Source organism: Labrus bergylta, chromosome 15 (genome assembly GCF_963930695.1).
Source record: "Labrus bergylta chromosome 15, fLabBer1.1, whole genome shotgun sequence".
Classification (NCBI taxonomy): domain Eukaryota; kingdom Metazoa; phylum Chordata; class Actinopteri; order Labriformes; family Labridae; genus Labrus; species Labrus bergylta.
The window spans coordinates 4,645,790-4,667,190 of NC_089209.1; the positions used below are offsets into that span (position 1 = coordinate 4,645,790).

General features: G+C 40.2%; 2 protein-coding genes across 6 annotated transcripts; both read right to left on the reverse strand.

Annotated features, from left to right (window-relative positions):
• Window positions 1-5,096: 5,096 nt before the first annotated feature.
• On the reverse strand, window positions 5,097-12,570 carry ttll2 (tubulin tyrosine ligase-like family, member 2). Its single transcript, XM_020637053.3, has 4 exons — window positions 11,842-12,570; window positions 11,494-11,729; window positions 8,788-10,154; window positions 5,097-7,493 (listed from the first exon to the last, which is right to left on the reverse strand). The coding sequence occupies exons 2-4, from the start codon at window positions 11,713-11,715 to the stop codon at window positions 7,169-7,171; spliced, it is 1,914 nt and encodes a 637-aa protein (XP_020492709.2). The 5' UTR covers window positions 11,716-11,729; window positions 11,842-12,570; the 3' UTR covers window positions 5,097-7,168.
• A 499-nt stretch (window positions 12,571-13,069) lies between these two features.
• LOC109986430 (hatching enzyme 1.2) lies at window positions 13,070-21,390 on the reverse strand. Of its 5 annotated transcripts, none has more exons than XM_065963914.1 (12): window positions 21,253-21,390; window positions 18,946-19,129; window positions 18,697-18,747; window positions 16,449-16,499; window positions 16,115-16,171; window positions 15,972-16,018; window positions 15,492-15,612; window positions 15,236-15,350; window positions 14,955-15,127; window positions 13,901-13,982; window positions 13,236-13,357; window positions 13,070-13,148 (listed from the first exon to the last, which is right to left on the reverse strand). In XM_065963914.1, exons 2-12 carry the CDS (start codon window positions 18,977-18,979, stop codon window positions 13,132-13,134), a joined length of 870 nt encoding a protein of 289 aa, XP_065819986.1. In that variant the 5' UTR covers window positions 18,980-19,129; window positions 21,253-21,390; the 3' UTR covers window positions 13,070-13,131. The 5 variants fall into 5 exon arrangements, with proteins under 5 accessions (XP_065819986.1, XP_020492736.2, XP_020492738.2 ...); XM_020637080.3 differs by lacking the exon at window positions 21,253-21,390 and adding an exon at window positions 19,890-20,005; XM_020637082.3 differs by lacking the exon at window positions 21,253-21,390 and adding an exon at window positions 19,890-20,004 and having other exon boundaries at window positions 15,492-15,597.
• Between the last annotated feature and the right edge of the window lie 11 nt (window positions 21,391-21,401).

Sequence of the window (21,401 nt, forward strand, 5' to 3'; positions counted from 1 at the left end):
ATTCCCAATTTAACCTTTCAGAGGATGTTGTGCCAGTTAGGGAGATGGCTGTTCTCAAGGATCCAGCTGCTAAAACAGGACCTCAGTCTTGATTGGGGCCCCAGCAACAATTATTTCCAGTGAGCATAGACTGTATAAAACATGGCTGTATTCTCAGTGATGTCACCCATTGGTTTCTGAAGAGACATTTTGAAGCCAAATGGCCGCAGTCACCATATTACAAATGCTGTCTCAACCTAACTTCTGATGAGGCTCCGGGCAAACAGCTACAATGAATACACTTACAAGTCAACTCGGACACGCCCCTAATTCTGCCAATGTATTCATGAGAGCAACCCAAACGATGCTGGCCCCGCCCCTTTCTGGGTGAAATCATTCCATCTGAATGAATGGCGGTTAATGGACAAGTTGGGGTCTTCACCGATTTAAAGTCTTAAAAAATGAAAACCGTACTTTAAAACTGCAAGTATGAGCCTTTAAACACTAGAAAAAGAATCCCATATCGTCATAGTAACCAGAAATCTTTTCTAACTGAGGCAATGAAACATGGCATGCAGCTACTGTTTCATATTGATGCAAATAAGTTTTGAATATCTTTGGTGTATGTAACAGCCCGTGCAAAGCCACATGTAAATAAACCCTAATAACAAGCACTTCAGATAAAAACACTGTTCACAATGTCAACAGAACTTTAACAACAAACCTATAAATGACGACACAGTTATTCCCCTGTATGAAGATTTAAACATAACTGCAGCCATTTTTTAAATACTCTTACCTAATTTAATTAGCCTGAAAATCAGCAACAGATAGTTACCGCTCATGGAAAAGATATCTGCATTTCTGAAATTCTTTGGCTCATGGCTCATGGCTCAATGCTCAGTGTTTGTTTTTCTGTCTGAGCAGGGAAAAAGCCTCTTCAGTATTCTACTTCTTAAATCTCCTACCTGTAGACAACATCAGGCTTTTTGAATAACCTGATGTTGGCTATTCTGCAGCCTGATGGAAAAGGATGAGAGTACCACTCGAACCCACTCGTCCCCAGCAATGGTCACGTCTTTTCAGAGGTGTCAAGTAACTAAGTACAAATACTTCATTACCTTACTTAAGTAGAAATTTTGGGTATCTATACTTTACTGGAGTCATTATTTTTCAGCCGACTTTTTACTTCTACTCCTTACATTTTAAAATCGTTAATCCTATTTAATTTCGGCTTGTTTTCATTCCGGCTTGTCATCGTTCAAAAAAACACAAAAACAACAAAAACCTATCCAAATAAATCACGCCATCCAGATAGAGTGAATCTGATTGTGGTTGGATGAGAAGTATAAATATATACCATTCCTACACGCTGTGGTGCGGCCTAAGCTTTCATCCTTAATGGAATTTTTTTCCCCTTTACATTACTTTTACTTTTATACTTTACGTAGTTTTGAAACCAGTACTTTTACACTTTTACTTGAGTAAAAAGCTTGAGTTGATACTTCCACTTCTACAGAAGTCTTTTTAAATCCATAGTATCTAAACTTCTACCTGAGTAATGAATGTCAATACTTTTGACACCTCTGCGTCTTTTTTAAAAACTACTGTCACCCTCCATGTTTACACCATGAATGCGTTCAGGGGATGGCAAGGAGTCCTCTGAGCTTTTTCGCCTTTTTTTTCAAACTGTTTCAAGAATACAAACTCTGCTTCTTAAAAGTCGTCCTTATGCATTTTCTCAGAAGTGCGGAAGCATCATGGGGCTCTGACAGGTTAGAACACCATGTGTGTGTTGATAACAGGCAAATGTGTTTTTTGCGTGTGTAGGTTTACATCTTCTGTATCAGTTAATCACTATCTGATACACCTTCATATAGACACAGACAACATTGGCCAGGAAGTCAGTGGGTGTCATTTTATCAGCGTGGTAACATGCAAGTATCATTTTCCGGTCTGATTCATAATCCTTTTCTTTTAGAGAGTAAATTTGCACAAAATAATGTGAGGATCTTGACTGCCAAATGGCACTACTTACGCGTTCAAAATAAACCTAATGCAGTGAAAAAGAGGGACAACAAGGAGCGCTTCTGGTATCAACTCAATTACCACCGGTGCTCATGGAAGGGAAAACTTCAAAAAAAGTTGATGGAAAACTTAAGACCAAACAAATCATTGGTTTAAATAATCCAGATCCTGGCACTCAGAATGGTCGCACAAAAAGGCTTTTTGTCAGGGGCGCTGGTGGCTCAGTGGTTAGTGCGCACGCCACCATGTACAGAGGCTTCAAATCCCTCCTGTGGCTCCTTTCCCCACTCTCTCGCTCCCTGATTTCCAACTCTATCCACTCTCCTATCTCTACAATAAAGGCACAAAAAGCCCCCCCCAAAAAAAAATCATAAGAAAGAAAGAAAATCTTTTTCGCCTCAGTGTGTCACTGCACCCTGAAGAAGGCGCAAGCCGATACACGTTGATGTATTTTCATGTTTGTAGCTCGATGAATTGAAGGCCTTTTGTATTTTTCCAACCATCCTGAGTGCCTGGATCATTTATACCCATGTTTCTTTTGGTTTTAGGTCTCCCTTCACTTTTTTGAAACCTAATGCAGTGTTGACTTTTACAAGAAAAGCTCCAATGGTGGAGCTTTTCTGAGACTGTAGTTTTCTGTAGATCCTGTTTTATTTTGTTTTTTAGTGTGTTTTTTAACGTGGGTCTTTGACTTCAGATTTATACAGATTGGTGCCTGGAGGATGACTCCTACCACCTTTGGTGTTCCAACTAAATTTCTTCACATTTCATCTATTTTATGAGTCATTGCCAATACTCAAACACAAGTTGTTCCCACGGGAATTTTCATCTTTTAATCCTTGTTTCACTTCGACCACAGGAGGGAATAAGTGGGTGCAGGGATCTAGATTTCTCGCAGACCCCTTTGATAACGACATATTGTTAAAGGTTGTTATGAAATGTTTCTTCGATTTAACACAAAAAAAAAACCTCTCACTTCAACTTTTGACTCCTAAAATATTGATGTGGCCTTAATCGTTATTGCTTAACAAACTGTTTTAGATTTTTCTCATGACATCATCGTTTTTCTGTTTCTCAACACCACCTCTCCTGTGAGGCTGTTTACACAAACTAGACTATTCCTCGTAGACACGGCAGACTTGAACTGCCTCCTCATGAACTCACTGCACTACACATATCTGTGTCAGAGCCAAGCTTTTCTTCAAGTAGTAATAAATACCTCCCTTTTCTTCAGAATACATGTTGCAGAACTGGTCTCACCTGCTTTACATTAAGTCGGTAAAGAGGGCTTAAATACCAGCACTTCCCTCAGTTTCAAGCCTTTCAACGGCAGCATTAAGAGTTTGGAGTTCATGTGAAACTGGAATTGTACCTGTTGTTGTCATTTGTGGTGTCATAATGGTGCAACTGGCTTCTGCTGGGAATTATGTGTAATCGTCCGACTAATCCTGGCATCACTGGGTAACTCAAAAGTTGCCTGAGTTATCTCTAAATACACGTTTTTCAATTCCTTGTAAATCAAATGTCGATGATTCACAATCTTCTGAATGTTTGCACATATTTTCCTCTTAATTACTTTGTGGTTTTCTCTCTCGCTCTCTCTCTCTCTCTCTCTCTCTGACCTGGGCGAGTCACTGCCTGCTTTTTTCTCTCATTGTAAATCAATTGCTGCTTGACATGCTGGAAATGATAATCCTTGCATGCCTCTTTGAAACTTTGTGACAGGAGGCGTGGTTAAAAAAAACACAGCTTTTTAATAGACAGCCATAGAAACAGCAACAACTTACCAGCAGGGCCGGCCCGTGGCGGTATAGGCAAAGGCTATAGGGGCGCCTGCGGTCCATAGATAGCAAGCATCCTGGCACCACAAATGAGTGAGGAAGAAAAGATGAAGGTAAGAAGAAAAAGAAGAAAATGTGTTTAACTGTTACTTAATGTTATTTAATCTAATGTAATGTCCATGCTGTTATTCAGTCATATAACAAAAGAAGCCAAGAACACATAACTACATGACCTATTTAAAAAGGCTCTATTTTCTTGCTCCCTGCTCAACCCGACGCATCACAACACCGCTGCTGGTTACCGGCTCTTTGTGGGGGAGGAGGGCAGACGAGTTATCAGAAGTGACTGACTCTGATAAGTATCAGGTTTAAATAAAGAAAAGCTGTAAAACATAAAGCTGGATGCCAGTTTTCGAATATTGTGATTGGTGGTGCAATTGGTTGTAATACAATCTTTTTTTTTTTTAAAGATTTCAACTCGTGGTCTGAGTTAAAGTCATGTGTGTCATCAGAGCATGGACAGTACTTTTTTAACTATGTTATGTTTATACATGTACGAGTCATAACTTTAACTGTATATAAATCATCAATGATCCCAAAAGAAGTTGTAAAGAGAAATCATTTAAAGTATTTGATGCTTACAAAACCAAAACGCTTTCACTGAGTGACTCTGGAAACTGCAGGGAATCAGTGCCGGATGTTTTGTGACTCTCATCATTTATTACTTTTGTTTTGACTCATTTGAGCTGTAAGCTTTTTTCTGCTGGCGACTCGAGGTTTCAGGTGTGATAAGAGAAGTGTTATACATCGTGAAGTAAATCTGTGCAAACATTTACAAACAAACGCCCACGCCTCAGAGTCAACACGAGTCACACGCACACACACACACAGAGTGTGTGTGTGTGTGTGTGTGTGTGTCTGTGTGTGTGTGTGCAGGCCCTCAGGCAGTGGATGGAGGCTGTTCAGCAGCAGGCGAGGCGCAGAGATAATCACTGATCTGGTGTTTGATGGAAGCTGAAGGGCAGAGCGCTGCCCTGTGGCCAGATGAAGTACTGCACAAACATACACTGCTCACCGGGAAGGTCAAAGGTCAAATATACCAGCGGTGGAAAGTTACTTTGTACATTTACTTAAGTATTGCATTAAGTACAATTTTTATTAACTTTACTGCTTTTATGCATTTGTTTTGCTTCTTCACTACTTTATATTTAACAGTTTATTTCTCTAACGCATTTATCTGACACACTGAATCAGTTACTACTTGTCAGTAAGATTGCATAAAAAAATATTGAGTATCAAATCCAACAGTAGTGTTTGAACAATTTTAATCTGCAGCACATTGACATAACACAGAATTAAGAATAATGCCAAATAATTTTACACATGTATTATTCACAACAACACCACTCAGGAAACAGTGTTTATGAATAATTCATAGTTTTATTTTTGATAACTTTTTTACTTGTGCTAATGTAACATCCAGCATATATCTCTCCATTAAAGGAGAGATACGAAACAACATTAAAACTATGACAGTCAACACATTCCTTATACATGTTGTCGTTAATATCTTTGTAACTTCCTGACCTGTGTGACAAACCTTTTGGAAGGCAGTGAGTTTTAGCCTTCGTTTGATATGAGAACTTCCACCACTGAAAATCCCTGCATGCCCTTTGTTTTTTAATGAGGTCATCAATCATCTGAATAACTGTGTGTAACTGTATTTTCCCCTTTAGTTACACAGAGAAGGTGAGGAGGTATTTCTTCTATTGAAAACAGATTTCTTAAACATCAAAGAGAGAACAAACACATTTCTGAGCTCGCTCACATATTTGGCAGTCGTGCAGTGAAGCTTTTTTGCATTCTAATCGTGAACTTCTTTCACCTTTTTGCTGAGGTTTGGATACTGCTGCTTTGACCTGCTGCCCTCCACTGGTCCTCAGTTTACTCTCTGATGCATTAAAGGAACTGCAGAAAAATGCTTAAAGGCTTAATCTGTGATTTTTCACACTTAAATATAATATAAATCAAGTATATCCTCTGAAAATAACTCTGTGAGTCATGACTGTCTACAATGGGTGTAACACCCGAGTCCCACTGTCTGTGATGTTTTCAGAGTTTTCAGAGTCCTATCTTCAGTTTGTTTACATCGCCCGGACGGCCTGCTGACTCCTCCCCTCGTGTATAAAAGTTGTTTAATTGAGGGACTAGAGAAAAGAAGAATAACATACTGTACTCACTGCTTAACTGTGTTTCTAGATCACGCTCATTTCAGGTAAATTTACATGCAGTGTGAAGATACCAGCATAATAAAGATCGCTAGCATTAGCATGCTAACACAACAATGCAGTGCAAGTTGTTTTGGTTTCATGCTGGTGCTCAAGGGCGACATCTGCTGGATCAAAAAATCACATATAAAGCCTTTAAGGGCATTGCACACCAAGTCTTATTTTCACACGAAATAGATGAACCTTGAAAAGAAATACAATCTGATTTTATGTCGGTCATGTTTGCACACTGAGCCCAAAACTTTAGTCAGTTTTTATTTCTTTTCGAACAGGTTTCTGTGTTTTTTCGCATCCGGCCATTGTGTTTGGGTGGGTGTCTGTAGCATCCCCTACCTCAAACATGCTGCCAGCCGCTCTTAAGGATCTGTCGCTTCACATATATTGGTATTCTTCTTTTTACTGTGCGATTCCAGTAAAGCTAGCAGCGTATCAAACTGGACCATCCTGAAATACAACTGCAGCTCCTTTATCGACAAGACAAAACTCTCCTTGATTGACAGGTGAAACTCTCCTCGCTCTGGTCTGGTTTTTCATGTGGACCGAGCCTGTTGTTGTTGTTGTTTTTTCAAGGAGTGAAAAATCTTCACAGACGTTTTGGCTCATACTGCAAATTTTTGATATTACTAGAAAAATAAACGCTCAAAAAACTGCATCGCAAAAAAAAGATTCAGTGTGCGAGGCCTTTAGACTGATATATTTGGTTTGTTAATAATAATTAAATATTTTGTCATGGTGAGACAGATACCCTGTAAAATACCATAAATAGATAAGAAACAGTAAAATACGCTGCACATCTTAAAAAAATCTAATTTCTGTTATCTTAACCTGTGTTTCTATCGTTTTGAAGATCTAGAGTTCACCTTTGTGTCCACGCTTTAAATCATGTTAGTGTCATATCATACGGGTTTATAAAACGCTGTTAAGTGGTCTTTAAGCACCCCGACAATAATTCATGAGGACGGACAAAAGATGGGGTCATTACACGTCCACGCTCTGCAAGTCGATATGCTTCCTGTGCCAGATCTTGATTTCAACCTCACAGCTTAAAAGGTCATAATCAAACCAGCAAATTGTATAAAATAGTAACATTACCTATTGTCTTTTCAAGCACTGACTAATCAGAGGAGGATCTTTTGGCCCCCACAGCAGTGAATCAAAGTCTTCTTCTTCATCTTCGTCTTTCTTCTCCTCCTCTTTTTCCGTCCTCCTCTTTTTGTCTGCTTTAGCCAGCCGACCCGTCAGCTTCTGGAGCTCCCGTGTGATAACTTTAATATCCAGTTCCTGCTGTGCGGCCCTCAGGGTGGCCGTGTTAAACGGAAACGTTCGTATGAAGTCTCCGACTCTGAGTGGAGGAACATGTTGTCTGTTGTGTGTCGTGTTCTCCTCGAAATGAATCCTCTCCTGCTCGTGTCTCCCACTGCAAAAACAATGAAAACACTTATTGATGAATAGTCTCAATCTAAAACACATTACAAAATCAGAAAAGAAAAAAAAAATTATAAAAATTGTAAAATTACCCAAGAAATAAAAATGTCCACAAAATGTTTAAGTACGATAAATAGTATCATTTGTTTCACTTCACATCCATTTTTTAGGCACTTCTGCATCACATGTAAATCTAAGTAATGAAGTATGAACTTTGACCTTCTGAAGCCTATTTTACCATGAGCTTCTATTGTCTGGTGTTTTTTTTGCACTAGCTAACCACCCAGCTAAGTGCTCGGATTTGAGCAGAATCTACATTTATTAAACTATGTCGTTAAGGTGTAACTTTATCGATTCAGCCTTATTTTATTATTTTTTTAATCAGAGTATTTCAAAAATGGTCCACAAGAGAAAAAATTTGATCTCCCTCTGAAATCAGACCAATAACTAGGAAAGCCTCCTTAAAATTTGATATGACTTGTTGAGTTGATATATCATTTCAAGCTGACACCTAAAGGACAAAAAGTTGATGTCATTTTTTCTCCCAGCTGGCTCTGTTGAAACCATCTCTCTCTGGTACAAAGGGGGCATCACTTGGTCCCCTCCCCCATTACGCCTTTCCAACATTCAGATTGAAGGCTAAATGTCACAGGGGCGTAAATATCACGGCTTGAAACGGCAGTCTGAATAGGGCTACTGTAGGAAATTACATTTTTACTAAAATAATAGCCTTCTATTTACTACAATTCTACAATTCACTGAGCAGACGCTTTTATCCAAAGCGACGTACATCAGAGAGTAAGAACAACACAAGCAAGGATCTAGAAAAAATGGAACAATGTCAGTAAGAGCAAACGATCAGCTTTGAGTCTGATTGGACACACAGGTGCTGACAGGAAGTGACCAGAGGCAAAGCACAACATTGAGGGCAGTTCTTGAGAGCTCTAATCAGTATAGAAACCATCTTATAAGTCGTCGTTATCAAACAAAAACCATCGTCACAACCATCATCATCATCAATAATATGGAGACCATCATCATTAAGTTAGTAGGTATTCATAAAGAGCTGGGTCTTTAGCTTTTTCTTAAAGGTCCACCTCTCGCCCATTGATAGTTGGAATCGGTTCCAGCCTACCACAAACCTGAACTAAATAATCGGTTTAGATAATGGATTCATGGGATGGACATAGCCTGTGAGCTAAGAAAAAAATCTCTAATTGATTCAGTGTATCAATCAGTATTTTCAGGATGTGAAGGGTTATAAAAACCAGCAGTCGTGTACAAACCTGTGAATGTCTGGGAGCTTCCAGGGCACAGCAGGACATCTGAGTCCATGCCCCCTCTGTGGGGTATCAAGTACCGAAGAGGAAACGTCTGTCTCTGCTGAGAGCCCATCGGCCTCAGCTTCTGTTTCAGTGTCGTCACAGTTTGTAACCTCAGACTTGAGGAGACTTCTGTTGTCCGTCAGCCTCGCAGCAAGAGCTGGGCATGCCTGTCTGTTTACCGTCGTCACATTTGTCCTTGAATGTGGGCCGAGTATCCAGTTCAGGGTCTTGTCCCTTTGGTTTTTGGCAATGATCCTGTCCCCGGTTGCCTGTCTCTTGTTTAAGTCAACTGGGGGAAGAAATCTTTGAGTGTAAGCTACAACAGAACTCTGCTTGTGTTGTCTTTTTTCAAACCGGTGATTCGTTTTAAGAACAGGAAGTGCCTGAGTTTGCAACGGCTGGGTTCCACTACTTTGCTTTAGGAATTTGGGTTTCTTAAACTTTGGGAACACGGGTATTGAAGAATTTGCGGGCAGGTTAGCGTGGAACCGAGACTTCTCGCACCCTCGTCTCTGATAAGCCTTCTCTCTCAAGCCGTCGACCAACGTGTAGTTCATTAGATCGACGAGATCGCCGATCAGCCTTTTCTTCACTGCGACATCAGCTGGGCAGTCCAGAGTCAACGCCGGGCTGTAGTTGACCTCCAGCAGCCAAGGTTTAAACCGAACGTCGACGAGGACGTCAAAGCCGAAGAGCTCCAGACAGTTGGGACAGGAAGGGACGGATGGAGCGATCGTGAGGAGGGACAGGGTCACGATGTTGTTGATCCTCTGCCATAAAAGATTCTGGTTGACGTCTTGGCTGTGAAGAAAATGCCTGAACTTGCTCATGGTCCACTTGCACCCTCGGCCGACTCTTTCTTTCTCTGTCCTGTAGAACGGGCCCAACTTGTTGATGCTGGTGTTGGTCAGATGAGCGTAAAAGTTCCGCAGCGATGCCAGGTCGTACTTCTCGGTGGCAAAGCGCACCAGGCCTTCTTGGTGGATGTAAACCGTCAGCGGGTGGAAACTCTTTACACAAACGTAGATCCTCAGGTCGAACTTGTAGCCGGAGATCAGCAGAGGGTCGCTGATGTACCTTTGCACGATCACCGGGCAGTCGTAGACCAAGTCTTTGAGGTCCTCGAAGAGGAAGATTCCCCGGCCTCTGGAGAGATCTACAGGTTTACATATCCAGTACGCCGGAGGTCCTCGGGACGGGCGCAGTTTGTCGTATTCAGACAGGAAGCGGGTGTAGTCGTTGGGGAGGATGAAGGCGACGGGACTGAAGTCATAAAGAGCCGAACCGAATGTGGCTCTCATCCTCCTCAGGTTGCGGGCCAAGCAGTCCTTTAAAAAAAAAATAACAAATGTTATTTTTGATCATATCAAGCCAAAAAAAATAACTATTTAATCATGAATATGACGTTGAACAGAAGAGGTGGAAATGGTGCCTTCATATGAGTCCTGCACATATTTACGGCTTGAAGGTTTTTATTTTGTTTTAAAGATTTATTTTTGGGCTTTTTGTGCCTTTAATGGAGAGATAGGACAGTGGATAGAGTTAGAAATCAGGGAGAGAGAGAGAGTAGGGAATGACATTCAAACCTGGGCCGCCCCGCCTTTAGGACCACAGCCCTCCATACATCAATCAATCAATCAAAATGTATTTATATAGCACCTTTCAGACAAATTAAAGTGCAGCTTTACAAGAGTGCAGAAAAGTTATCGATGAAAAAGTAGTTTATAAAATCAATGAGAGACTAATGCACACCAAAAAGAATTAAAAATATATATATATAAAAATGAAAAAATAAAATACGACACATAAAAGCAATAAGATATTAAAATTAATACATAGAAGAATATTTGGAATTATAGTAGGATAAAAAATACAAAACAGTAATGTTAATATTTTAATATATATAAAAGCCAGACTGAATAAATGTACATGAGGTGCATGCACTAACCACTGCACCACCAAGCGCCCCCTACTGCTTGAGTTTAAACTTATTTTTGTCTTGACTGTATGATGATGAGGAGAAATAAAGTGGTCAGAGGTTAGATGTTGAGGGAGGATCACAGATAGGCTTTGAACCTTAGTGTTATGAAAATGCGTTTGGAGGATTCACTTCAGTGTCTTTAGCGGTAGGTGTGGTTGGTAGGAGGAGAAGCAGGGTCAGTACTGATGACACACCTGAGGGGGGTGTGGTGGCTCTGTCTCTGTAACCTTCATTAGCAGCACCTGCGGAGGAGCCGGCGGAGATTGGTTTTGAGTCGAAGAGACGCCACGAGGGAGACGCGAGGACGCAGACACCTGAGAGACTGAATCTGAAGTAACGTTTGAAAACACTTCACGGGTGCTAGGATAGCATTTAGCTGTGGGGTGTTAGCCCCGTAACACTTTGTTTCCAAGTTTAAAACAGCTTCAACCAGCTGTATATCCAGGGTATACTGCATATCTTTACCTTTTGTTAATTAAGAAATTCAGTGCAGAAAGAAGGCTTTGCTACACACCATAAGTCAACTTTAGTTTTTTACATTTTTATGATTTTGCAGGATCGACAAAGCCTTGTTTTTAAGCCGTGCAAAAATATCACTTTTTTAATGCTTTAACTACTCGCACCTCTGGACGCTACCAAAATCTCTGGCTTTTTTTTTTTTTTAAACACACATTTCAGACGATCACCTTGCGTGTGATACCAGCAGTCTTGGGATGGTGGTTGAGTCGCTGCCATGGCAACAGGTTGTGATACTGGGCGTTTCGAAAGGCAGAGCCCCTCCAGTACAGGTTCCAGTCCTCGTCCTCTCTCTCTTCTTCGTCGTATTCCTCCCATCCTCGCTCGAGAAGCACCTCCCGCACCAGCTTGGGACCTTTGTCGTGAAGTCTGAACACCAGGGAGGCAGCCATGCAGCATTTTTACACTACACACAAGAGCATCACAAAAACAGGAGAGTCAACATCAGATCTTTCTTTTATGTTGGAGGAGTTTTTATAAATCATCAAATTTGATATAATTATTTAAAAAAAAGTTACCCAGAGATGAATCAAAGAAGGTTGTGTAAACTTCCCCTCCACCTTCCTTCTCTCCAGAGTTATAAATCCTGTCCCAAATGAGGCTGGAAGCACTAATGTGGGTCCCGACCTTACAAACATGCAGCTCTCACTGCAGCCTTGTGTGTGTGTGAGCTGAGTAAGTGTTTACGTGGTAAATCTGAGAAGCACCAAACAAAACCTGACACTTTGTCTCCCCGCCCACAGACACGGAGAGCGTGCCAGATCACTAACAAGAGACCTCATCCACTTCAAATTTAAACATGCTGCTGAGCTCTGTCGCCTCACTGCTTGTAAATATTTTAAAAGAAAAAAATAAAATGTGCTGCACTTTAGGCGGATTAATAAGTGCACACACAAATAATGTGAGAGTAAGCCAGGTGTGTTGACCTTAAAGTTTTCCACAAGTTTATAATTTTAAAAGAAGAGATTTGTCTCACTTGTTAAGTGTTAAATGCATATTAAGTGACGGCCGCCTCACTTTGACTCCATCAGGTATATGCATGTCCTTCACCTTGTGTTTAGGGGAAGATCTGTTGTCATAGCTCCACCTACAGACGCTCACACCAACAGACTTGTGTGGTCTGTAATATGTCGGGCAAGTTCAAGCACAAAAGGCTTCTACTGTTCTGAACAATGGCCGTTAAATAACTGAATGCCCATTGTCAGACATGTTTTATTTGCCTGCTGTTCACAGAGCGATAATAAAAACTATTCTTTGAATTCACTGAGGAATATTATTCAAGGCTGCCAAAACAGCAGAAGTGTCTATACAGGATGTTTAAGATTAATATATGACTTAATTCTTAGCCTTTTTTTTTTTTTTTTTTTTTTTAACATGATCAGGTGTAAACTTCATCTCTGTCAGTGGGCGGGGTCAGTCAGGTTTGTTTGGGCTTCTCAGATTTACCGAAACATTTAAGCTCACACACAAATAAAAAAAATGGCATCCAAGAGTAATTGGGGATGTTACCTCAAAAGCAAAACAGTGTAAAGAAAAATAATCTGGCTTTATAAAGAAACGACCCTCCAGTCACCACCCACAGGTACCTCTCAAACATTAAGGGGAAAAACCACAAATAGATCCTCGAATAGTACCAAACATCTCACATCGACTTTTGTTACATTTTGAAGCCCTGCCTCTCTGGCAATGTGTGTCTAGACATATTTCAACAGATGTTATCTTGCATATCCTGAAAAAAACAAACAGTTGGAGGTTTAAAATTTTATTGCACTTCAGGGCAAATGAAGGTTAACCAAAATGGTGTGGGTTCACTTCTTCCGCTCATCTGGAAGAAGAAACATACATTTGATCAGCTTGTAGATTGTAAAAATGAAACCTGCAGGTGATACATATATCAGTTGAGTGTTGTCACCGCAGTGGTAGAGTTTGTTTATCCTCTGTATGTCCAGATGACTGAGGTGAGTTCTCTGACCCATCTGAACTCCAACCTCGAAGGGCAACACGGTCGGATTTCCGTCTACACTGAAAAAATACCTTCGAGGAAACAAAAATATATTTTTAATCAATATCAAAATTGCAAAAAACAAGAATATCCTTTTGTACGTTTTTTTTCCTGTCTTAAAAAAAAAAAAAAAAAAAAAAAAAAAGAAAGAATGTGCAACTTTTTGATCCAGTAGATGTCACCCCTTGAGCACCAGCATGAAACAAAAACAAACTGCCACACCACCGCTATTCTGAAGCCTCCCGTCTCCTCAAACGAGACACCGTCAACCCCTCTCCACTCGAGTTGGCGTAAAATGAGTCATCAATAAGAATGCACCATAATTACGCATCATGAAGCGCAAGCGGTGGACAAAACTGTCCTCGGCTCGAGCTGCTATTGGCCGTGTCCTGCATTGTTGTGTTAGCATGCTAATGATCGTGATTTAAACACACTCACATGACATCAAAATAATCAGTGAGAAATCAATGTTCTTCTTCTCTAGTCCTCCAGACAACAGAACAGCTGGCAGGACTCCCGCTCACTTTAATGCTCTTCTGTTAAAAAGGTTGACTTAACTATGGGTCATGACTTACGATCCATAGTGCATTATGGAGTTGATATCGTACGGCAGATTCTGAGTGTTTCCATATTTCAGCGCGAAGTTCTTCTCTCTGCCTGCAATCAAAAATGTCCAGAATCATTAATAATGTCTCAGACTTAAGAAGCCATGCAGATAAAAATGGAAAATACAGCAGCAGTGATCAAATATTTAATTCCAGATGTTCAGCACCTTTCATGCTATATTTTTAAAGAAACACGCCCGAGTGTTGTTGGAAGGCTTTCCCACTGCCCCATGTAGTCTAAAGTAAGAACATGAAAGTGTTTAAGGAACCTTGGGCTGTACATAAGAAGTGGACGCATTGCCATTATGATGCAAGAAATACGATTTCAGCTTTGAAGCCATAAGACTTGACACTTTTAGCCAAATGTGGCCACTGCTGTACCCCGGTTCAGGGTTAGCATCCTTTAGGATTTCCTTTTTACCTTCACACATTCGTTACTAAGTGCCACTTCTGTCACCTAGCAACCTCAACAGCTGCAGCAGAACAAGTTAAACCATCCAACATCATGTAACTTAACCTGTTATTATTTAGGGTGCCAGTAGTGGTTAAGTGTGGGGAATCTGACCGGTGACTCCTTTCCCCGCATGTTATTCTCCACTCTCCCATCTCGACAATAAAGAGTCATAAACTTCTATCCTTAGTGAGAGGTTGCTGTGGAGGAGACTTGTCAATCACAAGATGGCCTTTCTATAAAGCATACCATGTGTTATACCCTTACTGCCCATGTAGGTTTAATCAGGTGTTTGAGAAGCTAAACTGGTGAGAAAATTAGTTATTGAGGTAATAAATCACCTAAAAGTAAAGTCAGACTTCTAGACACTGTGACACATCAGGAGTCGCCCCCTGCTGGCCATGAAGAAAGAAATACTACAGGTGTAAGGCAGTTCCACATTGGCCTCCATTTTCAAACCTGGAGGCTACGTCCATTTCTTTTACACACAGGTCAGAAGTGAAACCTTAAGCATCGACTGTTATATTATTATGATACAGTCCATGACCTCTACAGTCAGTTTAGGTGTTTTACCTGGCATGATACTGTCCCACTGCACGGCGACGTAATCATCCCGGTCCTTGCGTGTGTGTTCATGATGTAACCCCAGAGCGTGAATGATCTCGTGGCAGAGATTTCCGACGCTACACTTCTGGGAGTGATACAGCGGCTGAGCTCCTCCACGACAGCCAACGAACGAGGCGCAACTGGAGACGCAAAACAAGACGACTAGATAGTCAAAAACACTTCCACTCTCTCCGGTGGACGTATCACCACTCATCCGACCTGACATTTTCCCAGAGCTCATCTCTCACCCCTTGCCGGTCTTGAACTCCAGGTAGTTATACTCGTTGCTGTGCGGCACGAAGTGAATACACGTGTAATCCGAAATCATCTGGAACGCAGTGTGGAAGTCCCCCTCTTCATGAGCTGCAAGAAAGAATGACAGAAATCATCACCTACTGTATCTCCTTTTATTTAAAAAAAAAAAAAAAAAAAGAAGAAAAAAAAAAAAAAAAAAAGTGTTCTACTTAAGACAACAATTCACCGAGTTCATCACTGATGACGTACGGCACGATCGCGTCCAACCACAGCATCTCCACAGCATTCCTGTTCTCCTGTACAGTCTGCAGCTTTGGACACACTTGTTTATCGACATGTCAGCTTTCACTTCATCCTGATGATCATTCATCTGTCTCAGCACAAAATTTGAATACCGTCTGGAAGAATGTGTTTTGTAATCGTGTCATCTTTAGAGTATCAGCCAGGACTCTGAAAGACTTAGTAAGACCCCGTGTCCACCTGGCGTTTTATCCGGGGTCAGAAAAGCGCTCGGGAGTGTTAGCATGAAGCGTTACATTTAGAAACTTGTAACAATAAATAATTATTTTGGTATTTAGTTTTGAAATATAATGTGGTTACTGCTTAAATGTAGGATGCACCATGTTTTTGCCAGCTTCCGGGGGACCCCCATCCCCCCTCCCCCATGTGACAAGTCCTCAGAAAGCTGTAGCTTTTCGTTCTTATCATATTCTAACTTCTCCATCTTACCTGTGTCAAAATGTCTCCCTCTTGGACAATCATGTCTTCCTGAAGATCTACAGAAAGTCAAAGTAGAATAAAGTATTTGGTTAGTGTTCATCGCTTTTCACAAACGTCTTCTGATCTGGATTTTGGTTGTTTTTCTGATTTACCCGCCAAGGTTTCTGCACTGGCTCTCAGCTCAGGTTTAAGCTTCATGGACACCTCACCTGGAAAAAAAAAACATCCCTTATTTCTTTTATTTGTAAAGCAAACAGTCTTTAATCATTAACACTCCAATGAGTACACACCTGAATCCTGAACTGCTGCATTGTGGGTAACATTTAAAGAAAAATAGATTATGGTGGTAAAATAATCATTTTATACATTTTTATGAGTTTGGATTGTTTGTTAAAAAATACCTGACAAACTCGTTAAATAAAAAGTTTTGGGGAATCTTTTAAGTTATTCTTGACGTTGTGAATGTTCAAACAAACGAGCACCAACCTTGGGCCCCATGATCTGCATGCAGGGTGTCGTTTAACAGCACATCACCAGCTGAAAAAGAGGAATTCATGGAGACAGCCATTGACAAAGGATTTGTTATTTAATGTTTAGCAAGCATATACATGTAACGTGTCGTTTATCTAGAAGCCAAAGGTCCTTGGTCGCACATTTAAGATCTGGTATTCTCCCTCTGGCTGTTGAAGTCGGTCGATTCAAAAACATTCCAGTAGAAAACAGACTTTGAGAGATGTGTGATTTGGACGAAGTTGAAACAGAGTCCCATTTTCTTTTGCATTGTACAAAATCTGATGATTTAAGAGAATTATTGTTTCATGAAGTAGAGATGTGTGGAAATGGAATGGCTGTCTAAGTTTGATGCGTTTAAACTTGCTAATTTTGTTTCAAAAGCTTGGAAAAGGAGACAGGATATTCTGCAATGAGACAGCTCTGGTTAAAGTGTTTAATGACATCCGTTTAAACACAGACAGTGGCAGAACCTCAGTCTTAGTTTTACTTGATCTCAGTGCTGCGTTCGACACAGTTGACCACAATATATTACTCGACCGACTGGAAAACCTGGTGGGAGTTTCTGGCACAGTACTAAACTGGTTTGAATCCTAATTAAAGGACAGGGACTTCTTGGTGTCTATAGGTAACTACAAATTACTAGTGCAGTTCCCCAAGGTTCCATCCTGGGGCCTCTTCTGTTTAACCTCTACATGCTCCCACTAGCTCAGATTACAAAAAACAATAAAATAAGTTATCATAACTATGCAGACAAAACACAAATATATATTACAATGTTGCCAGGCAACCATGGTCCCATAAAAGCACTGGGTAAATGCATAGAGCAAATCAATAAGTGGATGTGCAAAATTGTTCTCCAGCTAAACAAAGACAAAACTGAGGTTGTTGTTTTTGGAGCAAAGGAGGAGCGACTAAGAGTCAGCAATCAGCTTCAGTCAGTAAGACTCAAAACCACAGACCAGGCAAGAAATCTGGGCGTAGTGATGGACTCAGACCTCAACTTTAAAAACCACATTAAGACAATTACAAAGCCAGCCTACTATCACCTGAAGAACATATCAAGAATCAGAGGACTTATGTCCCAGCAGGACCTGGAAAAACTTCTCCATGCTTTAATCTTCAGTCATCTTGATTACTGCAACAGTGTCTTTACAGGTCTGCCTAAAACATCAGTCAGACAACTGCAGCTGATCCAGAACGCTGCTGCTAGAGTCCTCACCAAAACCAAGAAAATGGATCACATCAGTCCAATTCTGAGGTCTTTACACTGGCTTCCAATCTGTCAGAGAATAGACTTTAAAATCCTGCTGCTGAATATAAAGCGCTTAAAGGTTTAGGGCCAAAATAAATGAGTGACCTCCTGATTAATTACGAACCATCCAGACTGTTCAGGTCGTCTGGGACAGGTCTGCTCTCTGTCCCCAGAGTCAGAACCAAACACGGGGTTGAAGACTCACCTGTTTACAGCTGCCTTTCATTAAACAGCTTTAATAAGATTTTAAAACTTTAACTCTGCACTGTAACTTTTAACTCTTTATATTTTTACTTTATTTCAATTAATTTCATTTGAATTATTTTTATTTGAACATATGTTCAGATTTAACAATTCCAGTGATTTTTCTTTTTTTTAAATGTTCTATTTTAATGTTTCTTTTCTTTCCTCTGTCATGATGCTTTTCATGTCTTGTGTGAAACACTTTGAATTGCCTTGTTGAAATGTGCGACATAAATAAACTTGCCTTGCCTGAATTAGTTTGACTTGCTTTTGCTTTCTCTTTTTGTTTCTTGAGAATTATTATAGTTTACCTAGTGCTGATCCAGGAACATTTTTAATTGATGGTGTCATGTAAGCCCATGCAGGCTGGGCATAAGGATGTATGTATGAAACAAATAAAATAAAAAACTAAACTAAACTAAAGTTTACACAAGGGAATCTACCCTATAAGAAAATTCTCATGACTTACTCGTAATTATGCAAACGAGGAGCAAATTCATATCATTCTAACTTTATATCCTACTTTGTTAAAGAAATGAGCTCCAACCAGAGGCTGTGTTAGTCACATGGTGCGTTCCATTTGAAGGCACAACAACTACTAGAGAAGAGAATTACCCTGATATCTGGGTTGTAATTCTGATACTGTTAAGAAAAACAAAACAACAATCGTGTCTAAAAGTTGCTAAATGATCCACCTTTCAATGTGTAGTTTCTGTCTATACATACCTGGAGCATGGCTGCTTGCCTCCTGTGTTGAATTTATGGGGACTCCACCAACTGCACAACAAAGAAAGAATAATAATAAAAAAAACTATGTATCAGAATATGTAACTTGAGAATCAGAAAGCTTTTACTGCCATTGTAAGCTCATTCAACAACTTAGTGCAACTCCATCTGGTGTTAATACAACATAAAAAACCATAGGACAGTCAATAAAAACTTAAGAATAAGAATAAAAAAGTAATCAGTGAGTACCTGTGGACATGCAGAGGAAAAGCAGAAGCCACATTATGCTGAACAGGAACGGTCTCAGTGAAGAGCAAAGCTTCTGTTTTCTGTCTGACAGATACAATGATGATCTGATAAACCAGGTATCATCAGAGGTCTCCACAGGTGTGATCACTTCACTCTAATTATGACTGCATCGGTTCACTCTGACCTGTACGGGGCACAAAGTACACATACATACACAAAGTCACTGAGAGTTCAGGGATCATATTCATCAAGAGATGAAATCTAAGAAAACTCTATTAAACGGTGAGACAGGGTCCTGATTAAGATAAAAGTTAAAGCATCTTAGATCTTAAAGGAGCTCCTCATGTTGAAAACGGTGAAGAGCAGGGAGGAGGACTTTTAAGAGTTTCTAAACTAGAGGAGAAAACAGAGAGACAGAGGAATTGTTCTCCAAACACTGAATGACGGTGATTTGATTCAACCCTACTGATTAGATCATGCAGGGATCCTTTATGTGGAGGATCTTTAAGAGATGTGCTCCTTGCTCAAATATCCCACCCAATGCAACACATGATGAATAAATACGACCAAATAAATGATATCAGCATGTTGCTGCACAAGTAGGCATGCGTTCTCAAGCTTTTTCATAACTTTTTTTTTTTCATTATTACAAAATGTTGGACTAGATTCTATGATTAGGAAGATTGACTTCATTGTCCTTCCAATTCAAATGCTGCATTCAGGTGCTCCTCAGATGGTCCAAGTTCCCGAGTTGGGAAGTCGTTCTTCAAACTTCAGTGTGTTCACGTGATTTCAGTCCGAAAAGTTGGACTGTTGTAACAACTACAAAACAAAGCGTGGATGCTACGAAGAACATGTGTGCATGTCTCTGTTTCTAGTTATATTTGAGCAAAAAGTTAATGTGCAATATGTGAGTTCATCCAACCCTGCATTCCCTTGCTGACCTTTTCATTGCAGGAGCACAAGAAGAGCAAACACGTCCAGATTCATGATTAAAAAAAGCACATTATACAGAATATAATGGTGGGAAAACACCTTCTAAAACACCTGATTATACAGCTGGACGTGAATGAATGAGAACAGGCTGCTTTTCTTTCCACAAGTGACGAGTGAGGGGTTTTGTAGTTGTCCCAAATGACCACTAGAGGGGGCAAGATGACACCTAAACAACCGAATGCGTTCATAAGCGTGCGGAAGCATTTTTGCCCTGAGCTTTACCTGATAGGATAATTTGAAGCCTTGTATCAAAGGAAGAACTCACTTTAAACAAACTCTTAATGAACATGTAGGTATAATGTCATATAAAATCAAAGTTTAGGTTATGTAGGGAACGTGGCTGAATTATAATTGGACAACTCTGTAAGACAAAACTCAGGGCTACTCGCTTCAGGCATCACGTGCCTGAGGCCTGAATCTGAAGAGTGCTGCTTTCAGGAGCCACTGGACAAACTATTAACTGGTAGAGCTGCATACCTACTCTTTAATCGTTGAATAGATTTCTATTCAAGAACAGTCAGAGGCTGGAGAATGACTCTGTTATTATTGTCCTGTCATGCTGCATTCATGTACCACAAGGAGTCAAAAAACCTGTTCTCCAATAGGTAAATGTTGTGATATGTATGAATTTAGTTGGAGTAATTGTTATTCACTCTGTCCATACGTTGGAACAAAGTCCATGAGTCCGATTTTTTTAAAAACGTGTAAACAATTGGAGATGTTGACACTAAACCACTGGAGATAATAATGACTTAAATGTGGGTGAAAGCTGTATTTAAAAATCACCTTCAGTCAAAATGCTTTTAATACAGGCCTCTCAACATGAACACATACAGGACTCGAGCCCACTCACAAAATGACGATCATCAAGAGGAATAGGCCTGATTAAGGAACCCACTGTACCTCCTGAACCATCAATAACGCCAATTTCAAAATATGCCAGACATACAGTGGAATCAAAATTGCAACCAAAATAAGGTAAAATAAGATAAAATAAAATGAGGTAAAATAAGATAAATAATATTTACGGTAATACATTCTAAATTGTGCAAAAGGTACAAAACAAAATGGTAAATAAAATAAAATAAATAATAAAGAAGTAAACTTGTGCAATGTGCAGTAAACTGAGTGTACTTTTGAATAGATAGCTTCAGAGTTATTAGTCCAGAGTTTCAACATCCAGTGTTCGTGTTCGTTAGAGTAATAAAATCGTACTTTTACGTTTACTACAAGCCGTACACTGCATTCTCCTGGTTGTAATAAACATTTTCAATGCAAGGCTTTTGCTTGTAACAGAGTCTATCAACCTACTTTCAGTAAAGCGGTAGTTGTGTTTTTCTCCCACAGTCCGTGAACGCAGCCTCAGTCAGCATCATGAGAGTCATGTGACGTCCTGTCATGTGCTGCAGTCACTTCCTACTGATTCGATCTGGAGCGGAGAGACTCTGCTGTATCATGTC